Raw genomic sequence first — 23,113 nt, 5'->3', positions numbered from 1 at the left:
TTTACAGACCACAAACCGCTGCTGTATGCCTTCATACAGCGGCGAGAAAAACTGCCACCTTCGCAATTGAACCAACTTTCATTTATAGGGCAATTCACAACTGACATTCGGTATATTAGAGGAGAAGACAACATTGTCGCTGATGCAATGTCGCGAATTGAGACCATCTCGTTAGAACAAGATTATGAAACACTTGCAAAATCACAGGAGAACGATCAAGAACTCGCTGACTTACGAAATGGAAATTCAAGCCTTCGGATTTCGAAAGTCGTCATCCCCGGTACGAACGTGAATGTTGCCTGTGATGTATCCACTGGAAAGTCACGGCCATATTTGACCCCTCCATTTCGACGTGCGGTATTTGACAAGTTGCACAACCTGAGTCACCCAGGCGTTCGCGCTACTGTTCGCCTTGTGACTGATCGCTTTGTGTGGCCTTCCATAAGAAAGGACTGCCGCCTATGGGCTCAATCTTGTGTTGCTTGTCAACGGTCTAAGCTTACTAGGCATTTCACTTCGCCTCTCGGCAAGTTTAACTAGCCTTCTGGTCGTTTTATGCATGTCCATATTGACATTGTTGGGCCCCTTCCTGTCTGTAACGAATTTTGTTATTGTTTAACTGCCATTGACAGGGTTTCAAGATGGCCTGAGGTCTGGCCTATGCGGTCAATTACCGCGGAAGAAGTGGTGGACACCTTCACCCGAGAATGGATTTCACAATTTGGTTTCTCCGACTACTGTTACCACCGATCAAGGAACACAATTCGAATCTGATCTGTTCAATCGGTTAATTCTAACTTTTGCAGCAAAACGGATTCGGACCACCTCTTACCACCCGAGTGCTAACGGCATGATTGAACGAGTTCACCGACAACTAAAGGCAGCTCTGATGTGCCATGGTGATTCTTGGGTCAGATCCCTTCCGTTCGTTCTTCTCGGAATGCGAACAGCTTTTAAGGAAGACTTGAAAGCTACCGTCGCTGAAATGGTCTATGGAGAAACGTTGCGCTTACCCGGAGAATTAATAACTCCAGGCCCGAGCCCAGATCTATTGGATCCTGCTGATCTGGTCGTACAGTTTAAACAGAAAATGACCACTATTCGACCTCTCACAGTTTCTCACCACTCCAAACCTGCAACATTTATTTTCAAGAGTTTGTCTTCAGCAACGCACGTATTCCTGCGAGATGATACTGTCAGAAGATCATTACAAATACCATACCACGGTCCGTACGCGATTTTAGAACGCTCTCGTGACGGCAAGACTTTGACCTTAGATATTAAGGGCAGGAAGGTGGTGGTGAGCATCGACCGGGTTAAACCAGCATTTATAGATAACAATAATGAGGACACTTATCATCAAGGCTTAAATACTAACACTTCTTCGGATAACACCCATCAAGAAGCTTTTCCCGAAGAAAAGCAAACCCCTACCACGCGATCTGGTCGTCGCGTTAGATTAAAAAATTCAGATGATTTTTATTATTTCTAGATATGGGGTTATCCTTCCCGTGGGGGGATGGTTGTGGCGGCCACTATATTTTCGCCTGGCCACACTAGATTTAAGTTTTTATTATTATGCCCGTCAGGTTGGCAATAGAGATTTTAGCTTGGTGAAGCTATGTAATGTAACGAGTTAATATGGTATGAATATAAGTTAAGTTCCTTGATGTGAGTCGTTTTCATTAACCAAACACCTAAGTGATAGTCTGTTCAGTTATTATTGCAGTTAATAGTGAACCTCGACAAGTTCATAGGTTGCTAGTGCAATTGTTTTTATTAAATATCATAAGTACTTGCGTTTATTATTACGTTATATGAGTATATTACACGACGCGTAGACATTCGCAAAGAAGACACAATGGTCAAATTAAGTACAATTGGGAAGAATCGTAAATGAGTACATGGTTAATGAGGTTTATTTCAGTGCGTGTGGCATCCAAATATTGAGCTTTTCATGTGAAACATCTATAGGCTGAGGTTAAACCTGATTGTTGGCGTGGCGATACAGGCCGTGGCGACGCTTCGCCACGCTATTTTGTTGTCACCGCCATCTATACGTGTTACGTAATACTTTCTCTTGTGGTAACTTCGAATTTCAAAAGTTCTGTTTATTGTGGTACAACAGAACTTACATAATTATGTTAACAATGTAATACTAATAATTATTATACTTTCATTTGTTGAGTAAATGTTTAAACAGTGATTCTAACCTAGTAACCTACATTATTAAAATTTGTCCTTATTATAACCCGAATTTCAAAAGTTCTGTTTATTGTAGTAAAACAGAACTTACATAATTATTTTAACAAATATGTAAGTATTAAGTAGATAATTTTCTGGAGAAAATTCGTAATATTGTATTTTTTTATCGTGCCATATTTAATTCCTGTCATAATCTGTACTTTTGTGCCTATTACTTGAACAAAATAATTTCGATGTTTCACATCTGCCAGGCGTCCCGTGACCGCTCACAATTTGTTTTTGTGTACTTTTTAATTTACTCAAAACTGTTTTGTGACGAACAGGTCTCAAGCTATGTTCTAACTACTTATACGCCGATCTTACTCCACTTTTTCAAAAATGGTGTCCGTTTTATCTCAAACACGGCGACCACAGCGAGGTTTATCTTTGACGTCAAAATTGTTGGCTGACCAGAATATTATCTTCTGTTTCCGGTTTGAGTTAACTAGCTTCATGTATTGTTCGCTGTTTTAACGCTCCGTCCAATCGGGAGCGAGGATTTAAAGTGTGCGTCAGAAGAGGATAGTTTTGACACCAACGAAATCACTGACCGGTATAAATACCACTGGACAGGCTGTTCCATATGTTTGACAGCAAATTTTTTGTGCCTATTTGAAGCGCCACTCGCGGGCGTCCAGAGAACTAATTTTGACGTAATTAATGGCTGTGAGAGAAGCGTACAGTACTCTGAAGTATTTTTGCATTATGAATTAATTTCGTTCATTTTCCGTGTGACTTATGATTCAGGAATCAAAGTAATAAAGAACACAATTTTTATTTGTTTTTGTAAATAGTTTCCCACCATCTATCGATGCTTGTTTAGCTGAGTTAGTCATCATTAGTTTTAGGACCGCAGACTCTCGCTATATGGCCAACAGCACCAAGATGGCGAATATCAAACAGGCACAAAAGCACTTTGACAACCACCAGTCCAGTGGTAAATAGTACCTAGAGGTCAGTGAAATAAATAAAAGATGAAAAAACTAAAAAGAGGCGAGGAATGACAGCGCGTCTTCGCTGTTCAGTAATCAGTTGTTTTTATTGTGTGATATAGCCAAATAAAAGTTGATTAAAAATAAAATATATAATATATAAATTCACAAAGTGGTTTACACCGTTTTGCATATTTTCCTTGATTGTACTAAAAACCTTTTTAAATGTAAAGAATTTCTTCATTAGATTTACTCATTTAACAGAAAAAAAAATAAATTAAAAGGAAACATTAAACATTATTTTAAATGTAAACTTTTAGTGCTATTGTAACTTTTGTACTTCATCCTGACCTGCACTTCATAAGTTATCAAGTTTTACAGTGTATTAAGTTTTTTCAAATTGAATTTGAAATTAGTGTACGTAAATAGTTATAGAAACAGCCAAAGAGTTTTTATAACAAGTGTATTTTATGCAAAAATACTTTTTAAGGTGAAACTTTTATTACATCGTCTCAAACTTTTTCGTCTGTGTGTTGCATGTCGCGTGACGGTCGGGCAGTGCCTATAGTTCGCAGCGGCTGACCGTGAAGTGTATAGACTATTACTCATTTGTGCCAATGCTCCACGTTATTTTGTTTGTTTTTTGGCAGTGTTTAATGTAAATGTTGTTATTTATTATTTCCCATTGTCATTCCTATTTTCCAAGCATAAAATTAAGATTGATAAAGCGATTTTTATACCCTTAATAGAATATTATTCCAAAAATTTTTAGTTATATTTCTATAATGTGAAAAAAAGTTTCACTTTTACCGTGGTTTCATAAAACCACAAAATCCTTTTTTTTTAATACAGCTGTTAAGTGTGGCATTATTTCAGAGGCAATAACTATGATTCGGAATAATTTAAGGATTCCGAAATGAAATCTTTCGCATCTAGGCGTCTTGCTTTTACGCGGTCGTAGGGTTGCCAAATTTTATTAGAAGGAATAGAGTATATCTAATTTCAAAGGATATAAATAAAGAGTACGGACTTCCAAAAAGAGTATCATCTCATCACCTTGAAATATAAGATGTTAAATCTCATTTGCCCAGTAATTTCACTAGCTACGGCGCCCTTCAGAGCGAAGCGGCAGAAAAATATTTGTTTTTTATATTTAACCACCAATTTTAATTATTTTTCTTCAATTCAACATTTGTCAAAAATCAATTGCTGAAAAGATGTCCAGTGTCAGAAACGAGCCATTTTCTGATATTTTTTTTGTTTGTTAATTTGATTATTTGCACTATGTATGTTGAAAGAAACATAATATATTCTTTGATTTGTATTTTACTAAATCCCACAACTATAGTGAAAAGGACAATAAATTATTTACATTCCTCCAAGAGGAAAACAAAAACCACTAGTGCGGAAAAGAAAAACCTTTTGTACGATTAACACACATCACGTCCATCCTGAGCAAATGTATTAAAAATAAAATAATTCAATATTGTATTCAAAATAAAAACATCATATGGTATTGTAGGTACATATCTCACTGAAAAAATCTTGTAAATTGCTTTATAACGCATTACCTCCGAATTTGGTACCTATTTTAATACCCCTCGGATTATTTGTATCTATATGTATCTAACATAGCGAGTTAGGTAAATAATTATGAAAATACTCACTACTGGCAGCTGCAAGGATCGTTAAAGTTGACAATATCACTAAAAATATTGGTAATAACTTCATGACTGGGAATAGATCGCTCAGTAGGTTACTCTAAAACAACTACAAATTATTATGTTCCCCGGCGATATTTATGTGGTATCAAAGTTTATATGCTGCAGACAGTGTGTTGAAATGGCGATTAAGTATTGTGACTAGAACTTAATATAATATTATGTTACCAGCAATATATGAATTTATTAATATAATTAGATGTGAAAAATGCTCTTAGCTCTGTTGATAGGGGAGCTCTGCTGAAAGAAATAAAAAATGCAACTCCTTCAATTTATCATTATATTTGGCAATGTTACAGTAAACGATCCAAGCGCGTACACCTTCCTTAAAGGCCGGTAACGCTCCTGTGATTCCTCTGTTGTTGCAAGAGAATGTGGGCGGCGGTGATCACTTAACACCAGGTGACCCGTACGCTCGTTTGTCCTCCTTTTCCATAAAAAAAATAAAAAAATAAAAATTATTATTCAAAAATCATAATCATCAGTAAGGCAACTTTAGCCTAGCAATTCGTTCCGCCATAACAAAATTAAAATCAAAATTTTATGTTTGGTACTTCGGGTGGTGAAGTGGAACCTGTTTTACATGATTTGAAAGTTGTAATAGAAACTTTTAGCTCAATCGGCCTTAAATTCAAGTTTCCGAAATGCGAACTCTTTATTGCCGATATTTTCTAAATTTCAGACCTGATAAATTTGACGTTCTGGCCCCCAATATTAAATAAGAATTCACTTCACCTTCTTGGAGCTCCATTATTTCCTGTTTCAATTCCAACGATCTTAGACGATCACATTAAAAATTTAATAACGTTTCGGACAGATTATTTAAGATTAATTCTCATAAAGCCTTAACTATTATTCGGTTTTGTTTATTTGTTCCAAAATTAACTTTTAAGATCTTTATGGAAATTTCCAAATTAATTTGATGTGATTGACATTTCATCTTAATATATTTCAGAAACCGTTATGAATTGCCCGTTTACAGATCGTGCACATGGTCTCAAGCCTCTTTACCGATACGGTTTGGTGGTTTGGGTACTCGTAATGTTACTAGAATTGTAAATCATGTACTAGGTAACTCATTGATTGCATATTTGAACGAAGCTATCAATGCCTTTCTAAATATTCTAAATTTTCCAGACGACTTAAAGTGTCAAAATGCATCGGACGCACTTTTCAAGTCAGCCTTTGACGATCTTTTGATCACATCTACTAACAGAACTGAGCGTGATCGTCTTTTAGCCGTGACACAAAATTAGTCGGGCTTTTGGTTACAAGCGTTGCCTTCTTCGCCGATTGGAACACTACTTGACAATATGAAATTGTCAATAAGCGTATCACTCCGGCTGGGTATAAAACTGAATGAACCCACTGAAATATGGCGTTCAGTTAGATGCTCTTCCTAAACGCGATCCTCGATCCTGCCTAAAATCGGCAGGCTGTATCAATCGTGACGCCAGCATTAATAAAACCAGCTGTTTTAGAGCTAAATGGTATTATCCGCCGCGATGGCAAGCGCCCTGATGGAATGACGCTGGTGGCTTGGGCACGGGGAAGGGCGCTGGTGTGGGACGCGACTTGCGTCGACACTCTGGCGCCTTCTCATGTCCAAGTTTCGTCAGTAGGTGCTGGGGCTGCTGCTTCGACTGCCGAAGACAGCAAGCGTTGCATATGTCGGTCTCGAAGCTATTTGGTGTTAGGCACTTGGTCTGTGGGGTCCAGAGGCACGGAGAATATACAAAGTACTATCTTCGCACCTCAATTAGGCTATTGGAAACCCATGCGCTGGCAGCTATTTCGGTCAACGGATCAGCCTAGCTATCCAACGCGGAAATGCTGCCGGTATTCCTTGCACGCTTCCCCGTAATGAAAGTTTTAATTTTAAGCAATCAAAGTATTGTAAGTATAGTTATAAAATTTGTTTTCAATTGTAAATCAGCTAATATCATACTTAGCCCGGGCAACTAATACGCAGCCGATAATTTGTGTTCATTAGAGACGAGAAAATAATTTTAGTTCAGTGATCATTTTAATATTGCAAGAATAGAATATAATCAGCGATACATTTTAATAAGAAAAGTTAGCTTTATAATTTATTTGGTGTAGGTATGCCTAAGTGGTGTGGAAAAGATACAGGACGAGGCTAATGCCACTTTAATGCGGTTTTTCACTTCCCTTTAGCATAAAGCTCTTGGAGCAATAACATTAATTACGCGGAGGTACAGCTAGCACGAGTCTCGCAGGAGATACCCTGCTTCAAACACATATGTCAGCTGTGTGGCAGCTGGAAAATCTATATTCAGCTGCTAGCCATTGTGTTCAGTCGAAAAAAGACTCAAATGTCAATTGAGTTAGGTTAATTATTTTTATAGTATAAAATAATTGCGCAGGCGTTCTCTTATTTCAATCAATGTTACGCTTGACAATTTTTAATATTTCAGTCTTTCTTCCAGACAAAATTTATCAAATATTTCGATCGAAAAATTAATATCTGTACAATGAACAATGCAGTGTTCAACCCGCACCTAAAGGTCATTATGCCTTCAGCTCTAATCGCTAAAGAATCCGATGATGACGCATCGTCAATAAATCTAATTACGTTTCTTCAATTCTTCAGTTGTGGCTTAAATCTGTAGGATTTGAAAAAAATTAGGAACAATATCTCAAATCCATTTAATAATAATATGCAGTTAGCGGGTTTAAGCAGGCCATCAACTACACTGGCCTTCAAAAGTAAGTATCACACTTTTAAAATTGGGATAACGTTTTAAGTTCACAAGATATACTTTCGAAATAAAAAGGACTCCAAAGAGAATTTAATTTTGTACATAAAAACTTTATAGTCGGTAACCTTCTTTTAAGAATTGGCTGAAAAAAACTTCAAAAACAAAACCATTCCTTTTTCAAAGTGGACGTTGCCGAATTACAATTTTACCATTCACATTTTAAGAAATCGCCACCAAAATGCAGTTGAAGTCCAGCAACAGCTACTTCAGACCCGGAGGGACTACATTAGTGACAGTACAGTGAGAAGAAGACTTGCTGAAGCAAATTTGAAACCCCGAAGACCAGCGAGTGGCCCAAAACATCGAGTAGCGAGACTGCGATACGCCCGTGAACACATGCAGTGGGATGAAGAAGAATGGTCAAGAATTTTGTTTGCAGATGAGTCTCGATTCTCCCTTTACACTTCTGATGGAAGGCGAAGTGTTTACAGGCGACCTGGTGAGCGATACCTTCAAGCCTGCATCTCAGAAAGAGTCCAATACGGTGGAGGCAGTGCACATGTATGGGCTGGCATATCTTCAGAAGGTCGCACAGAGCTAGTAGCCATAGAAAATGGCACCCTCACTGGGCAAAGATATGCTCAAGAGATTCTCAATGAGTATGCAGGGCCGTATTTAGCAAATATGGGTGATGGATCGATGCTGATGCATGATAATGCCCGGCCACACACGGCTCATATCGTACAAGAGTATATTCAAGAGGTCGGTATCAGCGTGATGGCTTAGCCATCAAGAAGTCCTGATCTCAACCCGATTGAACACGCCTGGGATGAGCTTGGGAGGCTAGTCAGAAATCGCAGACCACCACCTACTACCCTCAGGGCACTAAAGCAGGCCCTGGTAGAAGAATGAGAGAATAACCCCCAACATCGGCTCCGAAACCTAGTGTTCAGTATGCCAAACCGGCTCGAAGCTCTAATCAGAGCTCGAGGAGGCAATACCAGTTATTAAAAATTAAATAACATGTAATACATTTTAGTTGATTTTTTTTACACGAAACTAAAAATTTCTATTTTCATTGTTTTATCTTTTTTAAGTTAAAAATGTTACTAATGTATAATTTTAGTTTCTAAGAACTAAAGCCTATAAAATTTGCAACAAAACGTTTTAATCTTAAATCTCTACCTTCTATAGTTAAGAAAAAAAATTAATTTGAAAAGTGTGATACTTACTTTTGCAGGCCAGTGTATATACTAAATACCTACATTTAATATGGCGACCTGTCCCTCTCCCAACTTGCGTGAATTACCACAGATTCATAAATTAAGATAGGTCAAGATGTTAGTCATGCTAGGATAATTATTGCCTATTTTCCTTGTCGATGCTTTAACTTAATACTTTTATTATGTCTACGAAATATGATTAGTAAGGGCTCAATAGTACATTTAATGTCTATATACTTTGACTTGGATGTATAGATATGCATATTGGCCTATTTGAGATTGCCTCTTTTTATGGTATTAAAAAACTTTCCGGTTCGCCATATTGGAATGATGTATGGACAGTTGTACGAGTATTCGTAATTTTAGTTCAACAATTACAATTTTGTTGTTTTCACTTTTTTTATTTTTACCTTTGGAATTTGAGGCTGTCGGCAAGGCACTCCACCTTTTCGTCTTCGTTATGAGCCCGTAAAGTTTTCGCCTCTTCAGACAATTCATCACCGTAGGGGGCGTATGTTTTACGGGGGGAGGGAGGTAGCTTAGTTTTCTTTGTAGTTAGTCTTGTTTACTTTTGGGTATGTCACATGTTGCTTAGAAATTATCTATAATCAGCAGTTCTGCTTTACATAATACTCTTCTAAAATCCCGTCTAAATGATTAATGGCAACTCCATGCGCCAACTCATGAACGGGTGCTACTTCTGGTGCCAGGTCGACATGTTATAGTTAATCACCACCGTCATCTTCACGAAGCATCCTCACACGGGCAATTAATTCAAACTCTATAGGTTGATTCATCCAATATACGATAATTTAAATATAAAGAAGTAGGAAATAAGATCAAAAAGGGTTTTTAAGCTTCTAAGAAAAAAATTTCAAACAACACAATGACTAATATTCGAATAGAAATCGGGTAGAGTAATGTCCTAACTAGTCAACGGTTGCAGCGAAAAATGTGTCGACGCTAGGGAGACGTCGCCTTTTATAGACGTCTTCACCCTGTCAACACAATTTAAATAATTACACACTATAAACAATCAATACGAAAACGGACAGAGTTTCGGTGAAATGTTCACAGTCCGACGACGAACGAAGTAATGGTCACCAACGTCGTCTTGGTCTTCTCTCGCCGCGCTTGCAAGGGCGCGGTGGGGGAATGCTGATCTGGACTTCTCGTCCCCTGCAGCAGAATTCACTCGCCGCCCGTGGATACGGGCAGGTCATTGGGGTGGGAGCGATTGCTCCTTGCTGTCCTCTTCTTCACTTGAAATGGTTTTATTTGTTGGGGGAGCGGATGCTCCCCTTTGTGATAATCTTTTGGAGCTGAGGAAGCGTCTTTTCCTTCAGCTCTGGTAACAAACTGTTCTGCTACCGCTTATAAAGCGGTCTGTCGGCTGTAAGTGGGGAGAGGTGACGTCACGTCTTGAAAATTTTCTTATGTTTCTAAGAACAGTTTAATATAATAATAATAATTTGACATTATTTAAACACGATTCATAATTTGGATGCAGTACCTTACAAAATAATTTGTCATGTATTTTACAGCCATATGGTGGATTCAGTAATTTTAAAGAAAAATTTATAGCGACGATTCATAAGCGCTTAGTTTAAGCCTAATTGAATAAAGTTTATTTGTTTTGACTTTGAAGTAAATACTTTGAAGATATTGTTGCCTTATATACTTAACCTGTAGATTATTCAAACAAAACAAATTTTATATCTATATTTACAATACTACGACTACATAAAATTAAAACTATCATTACGTGGAAGCGTACCAAGAATACTGGCAGCATTACCGCGTTGGATAGCTAGGCTGATCCGATGACTGAAATAGCTGCCAGCGCTTGGGTTTCCAGTAGCCTTATTGAGGCGCGAAGATAGTATTTGGAACATTCTCCGCGCCTCTGGGCCCCATGTGTCTCGACACCAAACGGCACAAAGATGTATGACTCACTGAGGCCAACATATTTGCGACGCTTGCTGTCTTCGGCAGTCGAAGCAGCAGCCCCAGCACCAACTGACTTAACTTGGACATGAGAAGGAGCCAGAGTGTCGACGCAAGTAGCGTCCCACACCAGCGCCATTCCCCGTGCCCAAGCCACCAGCGTCATTCCATCAGGACGCTTGCCATCGCGGCGGGTAATACCATTTGGCTCTTAAACAGCTGGTATATTAAGAGCGGCAAATGCCCTGCGGATGACTTCATTAATGCTGGCGTGACGACTGATACGGCCTGCCGATTTTAGGCAGGATAACCCGTGACGTCCAAGAACATGATATATATTATATTTGACTTAGAATGTTTGAAATACAAAAGAATCCATGTTTTCGGTAAAGCATGCTAATAATCTTCCTTCCTTGTATTCACCGGACAAATTCACAACCGCAACCTTCCTATAATTAGATTGTTAATTTTCCTTATAACTCAATAGTTGCATTAAACCCTAAATAATATTATATTAATATTCTGATAATGATTCGATGTTTACAGAACGTTTAATTACCCCGTTGGTCGGTGGCGTACTCGTGGTGAAAACTTATGCATTCTAACCAAGACACTGCAGATTTAACAAAACACTTCTCAATCCTAGACATCAACGATTGCGGAGCGTGTAGATTTTGTAATAGTGCACATGAAACCTTGTTGCACATCTATCATCTTCTTTGGGAAGTCCAAATTTTCAACCACTTGAGATAGTCTAATCTTATTATATATTATACAGTTAGCTGACTAACTGTATAAGGTACTAGCTGATACCCCGCGACTTCGCCCGCGTACACACTGCAGGACCGAGCACGTAGTAGCGGTATTTCACTAAAATCTTTAAAATAGAACACGTAACATAAAACACTTCTGAATTATGCTGTTGCGATAACTTTTTGTAGATAATAATGTGTTCTGCAAAGTCGTAGTAATTTTTTACTCATTATTTTATTCTCTCATCAATAGTTTTCAACGCGCACGCGATGTAAAGAATATTTTAGGTATTTTTTTACACCTTGGGTTACATTTATGGAGTTTTTATAAGGTTCCCTATTTTTTTGAAAATATTATATAGCCTATATCACCCGGGGATAGAATTTTTCAAATCGGTTCGTTTCGGAGCCTAATCAATGCAAACAAACAAACAATCAAAGATTTCCTCTTTATAATATCAGTATCGATAGTAAGATTCGTGAAAAGCATCAACATTTTACGTACACTTTAAATTCCTCACAGATAGAATTGTGTATTATACTTATCATTACGGCTGTCAGAATTTGGAGTCTTGACACTTCTGTAAAAACCTTGGAAGTATATTAAGATACAATAACATAATTTACTTAAAATTTTCCTTTATTTGATTTTGTTAATGGTCTGAAGCTAATTATCGGATTTATAAGGTAATTATCGGATTTACTGTTCTCAGACTATGATTCATCAATGTGATCATGAGACAATTTGGATACACAGTTTTTTACTGAACTCGTTGTCATTGGGTGCGTTAGATGACTTACGGCCGTTCCCAATATACTATCTACAGATACAGATAAATCACTACCTTGCACTGTCAGTAATTAGCTGTAAATAATCTGAAGCTGTCCGTCCCAGTATACCTGATAAGTCATTCTTATCGCCTTATATTGGGACGCGTGAATTGGGTTTTTGAAAAAAAAAAAAAATTTTTTTTTTTATGTATTTTAAAACTTTATTATTAATAATATTGATATTTAATGCAAAAAACTTCAAAAAAAATTTTTTTCAATTAATTATAAACAATTAAAAATTGATGAAATTTAAATAAAAATCACGTGACTATAAACGCGCCATGATTGGTCACCATAGTTGTGACGTCATAATGTTATAGCTATTTAATAACAGTACAGCGTTTACGGCTATTACACGTGTCTAGACAATAATATTAAAAATTTATTGCTAAAATACGAGTTAGTTGGTTTCGATTAGCTATGTGTGATAAAGGATTTATTAAGGCAAAGTCTGATAATATTCCTGATGTTGATATATTTATGATCACCGATTTTTTAAAAAATGACGTTCGGTTTAATTCTGCTGAAGTTCGCGGTGCCAAGGCATCAAGGTAAGTTTGTTAAAAAATAATATAATAAATGAAAATATTTAATTATTTATTCTCCATTACATTAAATATAATTATTTATTTCATAAATTGCAGAGCATCGCGTGAGAGTTACGGCGACAAAGCTATAGGTTATGTTCAACTAAGTCGTAAAAATAATATTTGTATTGTGAAAGGACGGGTATGTCCAGAACACCGAGTTCGGAGTAAAGCTTATTCAGTTACTTTAACTATTAATGAAAAGTCAAAAAAAATTCAGGATGTTCAATGCCATGACTGTGCAGCTTCAGCAGGTAATTTATACTCCTATTAAATTTAAGTTTTTTGATGTTGTAAGCAATAATAATCTTTTATATGGTGTCTACAGGTGGTTGCAAACATGCATTAGCATTACTTATGTGGACCCATCGTAGAAGTGAAGATCCGACACCAACAGAAGTCGCTTGCTATTGGAAAAAATCTCGATTATCAGGCATTGGTACAGTTATAAAATATATTGAAGCAGAAAAACTGACAAAAAAAACCTCTACTACTCCTGTTGAAAATTTTCCGTGTGTGGTAAAAATTTTTTGTGTGGTACCACATCAATTTTAATCTTTGCTTTACCTCCCATCGTTGTATAATAAATGTAATTTTCCATGTCATCTTTCAACTAAAAAAAAACAGAAATCATAAGAATTATTTATATGTTATTATAACAACAGAAAAACCACCATAACATAAAATTTAAAAAATTTCATACTGTAGTCAAATACATAACTTCGAACGTTATAAAATTATAAATATATCAAATTGAATCCCAATCATTAGATAAAGATACATAAATTTATTATTTAAGCACTTTAATTTATCAATAAAAAATTTTTTTAATGCTATGATTTTAAAGGTTATGATTTGGAGTCCAGTTAAAAAAAATTATTTACTGAACTTTACTTAAATATATAATAATTATTTGATTTATATACTTAGATAAATAATAATTAATAAAAATGGTATTAAGAAATACTTACATCGAAATGATCTTCACAACAAAAAAAATTCGATTTTGTTTGGGGATTATCGCGGTGCACTGGTTGAAACCATTTATTTCGACGTTTGTCATCTTGGGGAACATTTAAAAACATTTTATCAGGAGTTGCCTTTGTAGTATTCTTACATAATGGTACAAAACAAGAACGATAACTTTTGAGGTTCGACATTTTTAATATAAATTTAAATATTTAATAATGACAACAAAATTAAATAGATCAAAACACTGTATTTATTATTTTTCTATCAACTGCAATGAGTGAAAACTAACATTATGACGTCACACGCGCTCGGGTTTGTTCGGGAGTTGTCGGCGTGTCTTCGGTACTGGATTCAAAAATTTTTTTTTATTTTGAAATAACTTTTGAATTATTGCGAAAAAAAAAATAGTTTTGTTATAAAACTAATATATAATCTTTCCATTTATCACAAAAAAATTTTTTTTTCAAAAACCCAATTGCAATTTCCATACAAACTTCTATCGCTGGTAAGCTATACATCGTCCCATTGGCAGACAGCGTGTACAGATAAGGTGAGTTACCGTCGATAAGTTTATTGGGACAGTCAACGGGAAAAGTCAACGATAGTTACGATTTTTATCTCAAGTAAGAGATAGACTGAATATTGGGAACGACCGTAACTGTATTAGATATAATAAGATTCATGAAAAGCATCAACCTTACCAGTGAGTTATACTTAATAGCGGCTATCACAATAGATCAAATTGATTGCAGTGAAACAGAGCTGCCTGAAACCATAACCATACTTTTTTAATGGGATCAGGAGGACAAAAGAGTGAACAAGTATGATGGTAGGATAGTACTAGTTAATTTCGAAAACGATGTCTTATTTCGAGATACTATTCTATTCTATTTGAGAACTATATCTTCCACATTACCGCATAATACCAGCACAAAGAAAACACGGTTAAACCTATGTAGGATATGAAGTAATTCCATAACGATAAGATTGGGGTCTTACGTAAATTAATTCAGTGCGAAAATAATAAAAGATGAAGCGATTCTCACTCCTATGAACATCACTATGCGGGCAATCAGACCCGCTATGAACTTAGTCTGAAACTAGAAGCTAGAATGGTACGACATATTTTGCCCACTTATATTATTTCATTCGTATTTATGTTAACATTTGACCTTAAATAAAAACTAACATCCTTTCTATTTATTGGTAATGGAACTGATAGAGAAATAGAGCGACATTGTAACCTTATATTGAAAATCTACCACCCCACATTTAGTTATTGATTCACTCTATCTGAAGCGTTAGTAAGATCTCTTTATATTCAAAATACTAGTCCTTAACAGAACGAAAGTTCATATTTACATCTTTCCTTTTTTCCTTTCAAATTTAATTAGTCCATTACCAGTCGTTAAATTTTTCACCTGTAGACCTCCACAAGTATAAGTAAGGTCTCATCTAAAAAAATAGTCCAATCTAAGTATCTCTAGTTCTACTTGTCAATTATTTTTAACACCTACTATGCAGTGACGTAACCCTGTAGATCTCATTATCAAGTCTTAAATGAGAAATGCGTTTATTTTTTGTGACTAAATGTAATCTTAATAAAACTTATATTTATTAAAGTCTCACTATTGATTTACGCACTATTCCCGTGGCAAATTTAGAAATTGCTTGTTTTAGAGTTTTCTTAAGCTACTCGATGTCAGCAAGTCGTTCAGAGCAGGCTCTGTGTTCCAAAACTGATCATAATTTGTTATCCAAAAGGGTTTTGATGTGGGCAAGACGAGGGCCATTCTGCAGCTGTTATAGAGCCGGGTACGTTGATCAAGCTTGGGTAGTTCGTTAGTGAGGACTACTTGGTAAGACACCCCCCACCAAACAACAACTGTAAACTGATACAGGTTGATGATGCAGACGTTGCACTTTTCCAACCACTTGTGACTGGATCCTCGGTTGGGTCAATCATCGAAAGTTGGGGAAGGAACCGCGTGCTTCCGGGGAGAAACGAGGCATCAACGCCTGGGTAACCCAGCGCTTAATTTGGACTTTAGCTACAACTCCCACTTAAATGCACATTGCCACCTGACCTTACCTTTTTATTCCTTACGGCAATGCAGGTATCTTGATCAAGCAATACAGCATATTTAAAACACCCCGGGTACAATTTTGAGCATAATTTTCTTGTCTTATGCCGGGGTATACGTATTCATTACGGAAGATATTTGCTGTCTTTCATAGAAGCTGTTTTCATATCGTAGTAAATGTATTATGGGTCTCTTATAGACAGATGCAAAATAAATGCCTTTTTTGTTTATATGCTTTAATGATTATTAAAGTTTCGATGTACGTGAAAAATGTAGATTACAGTTTAAAATAACTCCAAGATTAGGTACAGATGAGAGGCGGCTAAGAATTTTTCTTGAGAAAGAGTAAGGATACGCAGTTGGGTTATTATTCCGGGTTAAAGTTATTGTGTGACATCAGACCTGAAAAAACGGGCGCAAAAAAACTTCTTTTTTCATAAAAAAATTGGTTACAATATAAAATCGTACAATAAAATTTATTATCTAATAGCCTGAGGGTAGTCGCTCCATTCCCAATCAATAAGAAAGTCATTTATGTTGTAGAAACTATTACCACATAAACATATCTAAACAATTCTTTTGAAATTCGTAATACATTTGTTTTGAATATTTTCTGGGTATTTATTGTAACAGCTTTGAATACAACTAGGGTTGCCATCTCTGAAATCTGGCAACCAGGACAAGAAGCGTAAAACTGCACTACAACTGCGCTCGTCACCTTGAGACATAAGATGTTAAGTCTCATTTGGCCAGTAACTTAAGGCGACACTAAATGCCAGCGACCTTGAGCGATATGAGTTCACGGCTGCCGGCCCGTCATCTATGTAACAAAGCCAATATTTTCAAAATTCTTGGGTGGAAAACAGTTTATATGCTTATAATCCTCGTTATTCACTACTAATCTGAATAAATGAACCTACACAAAAAAGTACAAGCTATAAGAATAACTTTTCTGAGAGAAGTACCAAAAAAATGCGTCACGCCATGCCAAAAAACTTGTTTAACTTCAAAGAATAGTGGTAGTTCAAAAAGGCTCGGCAGTGTTAATTATAACCAACAGCAAGCATCAGCAACCTACAAATAAGACTTAAGGATATGTGTAACAGGATTAAGTAGTGTTCATAGCTCCAAATGCTAAACTTTCACCAAAAAACTTGTCTAAAAACACCATGTTTGCGTGTTTTCTGCTTACTCTTCGCCTTAGTGTTGTCGAAGAGCTGTCATACGAAAAACGGTTTTTTTTTTGTGATAAACGCGCAAACTTAAGTCTTCTGGGTGTTAATTGGACAAGGTTCTCAAGAGAGGACTCGATAGAATACACAATCATTTATTCAGGAACTAAATAGTCTTTTACTATAGTCTTTTATATGAATTGTATGACAGAAGGTCCTATACACTTTCACCCTTAATATCAACTTCCATAGTTATGTCAGAAATTATTCAAAACTTCTAAATAAAGTTTGCAACCAAACTATATATAAAGGTTTACTTAATATATCAGAGAGAAAATCAACAAAACTGATGATAAAATTACATCGGCCAGACAAATTATTAAATCTGAAAGTGACAAAATTGAATTGATGGACTTGCCTTGATGATTGGTATATTTAGAAGGACATAAAAATACTAATAATAGTGACAATCCTCAGAAATAGTTTTGTCTGAGCGGTGGATCTTTAATGAGCTATTTTATATTGTTATATTTTTGGTGGACTGTATATTAATGAGGAGCTAATTCAGCTCAGATCCACACTATGGTATTTGCTTCTAATATCAAAAACCTTTTTTTATTTCATACAAAAATTATACACATTGGAATATAGCTGTCCACGCACTGCCAATGAAAAATGGGATTGATTATATCAGGAAAATTGAGGGTCCCACGGACGATGAAGCCCAATTGTCCAGGGTATTCCACGCCAGGGCACTGATTTTCTTCAATGTTCACAAAAACACTTTACACAGCAGGCCTGCTAAATTTCACGTTATCTCACCCATCTTACAGGCATATCACTTGGGAGTTTATTATAAAAGCGTATACATTGCCCTTTAAATGATAATATAACAAATGATTCTATATAATGCAATTACAGTGGATTCTATATAAACCAAAAGATTATTATTGAAATTGTTACATCAAATAAAGTTTTTTTTTAATATTTAAATAAATGAATAATGATAAATGAGAAATAAGAATGATTTATTGACTGATCTTTATTAAGTTTGAAGCAACAGCTTTAGTAAAAAAAAATATTTATTAATTTTTGCGAAAATCCAATCCATGTATTTAGCAACATCAGTATAAATTCCAGCTCTTACTAAGCCGCACATATTTGGTCCCCTGTATACAATGCCATGCTGAACATATCTAATTTCATTTTCATATGTTTCTATAAACATGAGGGGACCTCCTGAGTCTCCTCTGCAGGAGTCCTTCTTTACGTCACCAGCACATATGATGTTCTGTGATCGGGTACTGTAACAATAAATAGAGTGAATAAGATTTTTTATTGAAAAGGAGGACAAACGAGCATAAGAGTCTTCTGGTATTAAGTGATCACCGCCGCCTACATTCTCTTGAAACACCAGAGGAATCACAGGAAGGTGAACGTGCTTTTTTTGGAGGTACCCATGGCGTATCGTCCCGGAAACACCGCACAAGTAAAGCTCATTCCACAGCCTTGTTGTACGTGGAAGAAATTTTCTTGAAAATCGCACTGTGGAGGACCGCCACACATCCAGATGGTGGGAATGATATCCTAACTTGTGGCGTGTCGTGCGAAGGTGGAATTCGGCGGCAGGAATCAGCTTAAACAGGTCTTCGGAACACTAGAGTAGAAGATACACAATGAAGCTACGTCTCTAGGCAACGCCAAGTGATCCGTTCACAGAGCACTGGATCCCCGACAATTCAAGCTGCTGTGCGTTACACGCGGTCAAATGGCGTGAGCTGATACTGGGGTGCGGCAGACCAGAGATGACAGCAATACTTCATGTGGGGCCGGACCTGCGCTTTGTAGAGCGCTAGAATGTGGGCCGGATTGAAGTATTGCAGTGCTCTATTAATGACGCCCAGCTTCTTCGAAGCCAATTTGGCTTTGCCCTCCAGATGGCCACGGAATTGGCAATCGCTCGATTTTGCACGGGCGATTTACCGCTTAAAAAAATTTGGAGCCACGGTTATATTTCCTCTTTAGAACTTTGCAGTTCGGATCCTTTGAGATCAGCGCTGCAACCCAAGTTTGATACGCCTGTTTTTTGTAGTAATAATAATAATAATAATACTTTTTATTTCATTTTCTTTTACACTCACTGCAAATAACTTAAATTACTAAATGTACAATATTTATTACATAATACCAATTATTTTCATCTTTTTATCGCTAATTGTAACAATACATTGAACATTGAAAATCTGGTTTTGCAGTGATATTAAAAGACCTCTGACCCCGAAACTAGTTAAAACTGTATCTTCGGAGTCAGTGATTCCTCGACAAATGACAAAGATAGTCAGATGCTGCTTTAACTCACGCATCGAACCAGGACTGTGATCTGCCACCGAACGGTACTACAGAGCTTGGTTAAAAAATATCCATGCCCTATAGTATCACATCGACTACTGCAAAAAAGGAACGCATCCTGTCCCAATCTGCTGACTTGTAGTGCCAAACGCGGCGGGTCGCTGGTGTTCTGCGACGTGGGCGTCGGATAGGCACTGCACTCCTGACCAGCCAATGGTCGGACGATCCGAAAGGGGCCTCGACAGTTCTTTTCGATTTCTTTTCTTTCCTTTTTTTTCTTTATGTTTTTTACTTAATGTGGTAAAATCTTTTATAAGTTCTTTTCTATTTTGTAATAATTTATTCAATCCATTCATTAGCAACGCCCTTCAGACCAAAACACAGTAATGCTTATACATTACCTACTGTTTCACGGCAGAAATAGGCGCCGTTGTGATAGGCATAATCTAGCCGGCATCCTATGCAAAAGAGCCTCCTACTGATTAATGAAACTCTCGCTTATTCAGGTTTGACTATTTTTGCTGTAGAGGATTACTTACATACTTATGTTCTTAAAGCCTTGCTTGCTTGCTTAAAGTCCGTACGAATCACTGAATAGAGTTGCATAACCCACGGGTTTTCTGCTGGACTGCGGCCTTAAATTTAAATTTGGAATAAACATTTTTACGCACCACAACATTTTATAAATGTGCCAGTAATATTATCAAATGATTAAAACCTCTTTTGGTATTTTATTTTCTAAAGGGATGGAAAAAACGTAAACCGCCCGTTTTATATTTCACGAGTACCCGTCATAATAATTAATATACATACAAAACATCACAAATTTCGGGATGCTGCACTGGAACAGATACTTTCCGTAGAATAGATGATCTAAAAAATGTGTCCGTTATACCCCAACCAGCAACGATTCCATTGTGACCCAACAGAGCCTTTCTGCGAAGATATGCATATATTGGTAAGCAAATAGGAGCCACGTTTTCCGTAAAGAAAATAGTTTTAATTGTAATTATAATACTTACAAATCTAAAGGCCGTTTATGGTGGATTCAAGGTTAAATAAAATTCGATGCAAAGCGTATTTTTAAAGTTATGGGTAATATTAAATCCCCCTATTAAAGGTTATAATACTTTTTTCTTTACTAAAAATATTAACTTGAAACAAGCATACATTACAATTTATAAAAAGATAAGTAAAAAGTAAAAAAATAAATTCACTTAAAGTTGGCGCTAATTTATCTTTATATATATAATTCTTGTGTGCGTGTGTATGTCACTGAACTCCTCCTAGACGGCTGGACCGATTCTAATAAAACTTTCTGTGTGTATTCAGGTGGATTCGAGAATGGTTTAGATTCACAATTGAACTACCTCCTAAGCGGCTGGACCGATTTTGATGATATTTTTGTGTGTTCCAGTGAATTTGAGATTGGTGTGTATCTTCAGGTGGATTCGAAAATGGTTTAGATTTACAATTAAACTACCTCCTAAACGGCTGGACTGATTTTGATGACTTTTTTGTTTGTTTCAGTGAATTTGAGATTGGTTTAGATTCTCAATTCCGTCCATATAATATAATTCTCCTGCTCATGTGTATGTTAGTGAACTCCTCCTAACGGCTGGACCGATTTTTTAAATTTAAGACGTGTGTCTACGTCTGTTGGGTCCACTAGTATTATATAAATTACGAAATTCAGAATATTCTTTAATATATAATGAAAGTTATTTTAAAAACATTGGATCTGGCAGTAATTACGTCTAAGTTCGAAATGTTGTAGAAAAAATTTTGGATCATAACTCTTTCTTTATACAAATGCTTGATTTGTTATTGAAAAACTAAAAACTTTGTTATAAATACAAAAACTCTGTAATAATACATACATATAATCAGTTCTGATATATTTTGTTCGATGCTCCAGTTACAGGAGCAGCTAACTATAAAATATAATATGAGTATTTAACCCTGTTTGCGGTGCTAGCACATAGGATCCGAAATGAGAAGTTATTAAAAGAAATAGTATCGTGCTTTCCAAAAGAAAAATATATCTTTCATCGAGTCCCCTCTTGAGAAGTTTGCAGAATTGGGTAAAATAGAACATGTTTAATTTAACCCTCAAAAGATTCAAAATTGTGATTTACCACAACCACTTACACACCGCTTTACGATAAAACCCCCTTTGTCGCATTAATGCTCTTCCACTTAATACCTGGAAATATTGGATCTCGAAATCTCTAGCGATTGTCAATTTGACAAAAAGCAAAGCCAAATTTGCCTCAAATAAACTGGGGGTTATAAGTAGACTCAGCCTTACAAAGCGTAGGTCCGGCAATATATTAAATATTGCTCATCTCTGGTCTCTCTAACTGTATCCGACTTGATCGCTTGCAACGTAGTATTTCTATGATTGTCGAAGATTCAGTGGTCCGCGAACTGCTAGATCTCGTAGCTTTGCGTAGATACGTCGCTTCATTATGTGTATTCTACGGCACTTATCATGGGAACTGTAAGCAAAGCTGATTGATTTGACCTGATTCCTGCTATTCAATTCCCCCTTCGCACACGACACAAAGCGACTTTCAAAAATGTTTCTTCGACCTATAACCAAACTATGGCATAAGCTTCCTTTGCGGTGTTTCCAGGAGGATATTATATTGATACCTTTAAAAAAAGTGTGTGTATACTTCAAGAAGTTATATATCTTTGGCGTAACAAAACAAATCCTTTAAATTATTTATTCGTCGTGCTATTCTAGTAGTAGTTTGTAGAAAGAACAATATTGTAAAAATCGTAAAATTGTAAGGAATATGGCTGTATTGGCTTGAGCCCTTTGCCTGTCCTAATAATGGACGAAGAAACAAAAAAAAAATGTAAACTAATACTTTTATTTTTAGATGTCGTTGTGCGCGCGCAATGTAATTTTGCAGTTATAAACCTATTTAAATATGATTTAAATATTCTTTTATTGTATTTTGGTTTGGTTTGGTCTTGTTACCAATGCTCTAAATAAATAAAACAAACAAACAATCAATGTAATTTGTCAGAAATGCGTTAAATGTCAATAATTATTAATTATCAATGTTTACGAGACATATTTTATTAACCAACTCCAACCTGTTACTTTTGTGTTACAGTGTACAGTTTCCGAAATTCAGGTTATTCCTTAGAAAACTATTTATAATTTACACTCTGATTTCAAATCAGAGCCAGCGAAACTTATTTTACTCTATAAGTGTATTAGAATATGGTCTAAATGATCCAAAAATGATCACAAAATCGTTCTCTGCACCCTCGAGAACCTCGGACACGATATCCATATTGCTGAAATCATAATTATGAGCGGCGGCCATCTTTGAATTCAAAAATGAGCACAGAATCGTTCTCTGCACCCTCGAGAACCTCGGACACGATATCCATATTGCTGAAATCATAATTTTGTGCGGCGGCCATCTTGGATTTCGAAAATGATCACAAAATCGTTATCTGCACCCTCGAGAACCTCGGACACGATATCCATATTGCTGAAATCATAATTTAGTGCGGCGGTCATCTTGGATTTATCTAACTTCCCTAAAGTAC

At 36.3% G+C, this 23,113-nt stretch overlaps 1 protein-coding gene and 1 long non-coding RNA gene across 3 annotated transcripts in view; both read right to left on the bottom strand.

Annotated features, from left to right (window-relative positions):
• Window positions 1–23,113, bottom strand: part of LOC126970258 (CLIP domain-containing serine protease HP8-like) — an 84,618-nt gene that overhangs the window by 30,971 nt on the left and 30,534 nt on the right. The window contains exon 1 of one of the 2 annotated variants that reach the window (XM_050816086.1): window positions 4,844–4,933. The exons of the other annotated variant lie outside the window; for it this stretch is intronic. Within the exon in view, the coding sequence (XP_050672043.1) occupies window positions 4,844–4,907 (64 nt within the window). The 5' untranslated portion in view covers window positions 4,908–4,933. Of the gene's footprint in view, window positions 1–4,843; window positions 4,934–23,113 lie in introns of those variants that run through there. 2 annotated transcript variants of the gene reach the window in all.
• On the bottom strand, window positions 18,428–20,459 carry LOC126970282 (uncharacterized). Its single transcript, XR_007730601.1, has 3 exons — window positions 20,351–20,459; window positions 20,077–20,172; window positions 18,428–18,492 (listed from the first exon to the last, which is right to left on the bottom strand). It is a non-coding gene; the product is annotated as an uncharacterized LOC126970282 (long non-coding RNA).

Source organism: Leptidea sinapis, chromosome 20 (assembly GCF_905404315.1).
Source record: "Leptidea sinapis chromosome 20, ilLepSina1.1, whole genome shotgun sequence".
In the NCBI taxonomy this organism is placed as follows: domain Eukaryota; kingdom Metazoa; phylum Arthropoda; class Insecta; order Lepidoptera; family Pieridae; genus Leptidea; species Leptidea sinapis.
The sequence above is the reverse complement of the archived record's forward strand: the minus strand, read 5'-3'. Positions and strand labels throughout refer to the sequence as shown.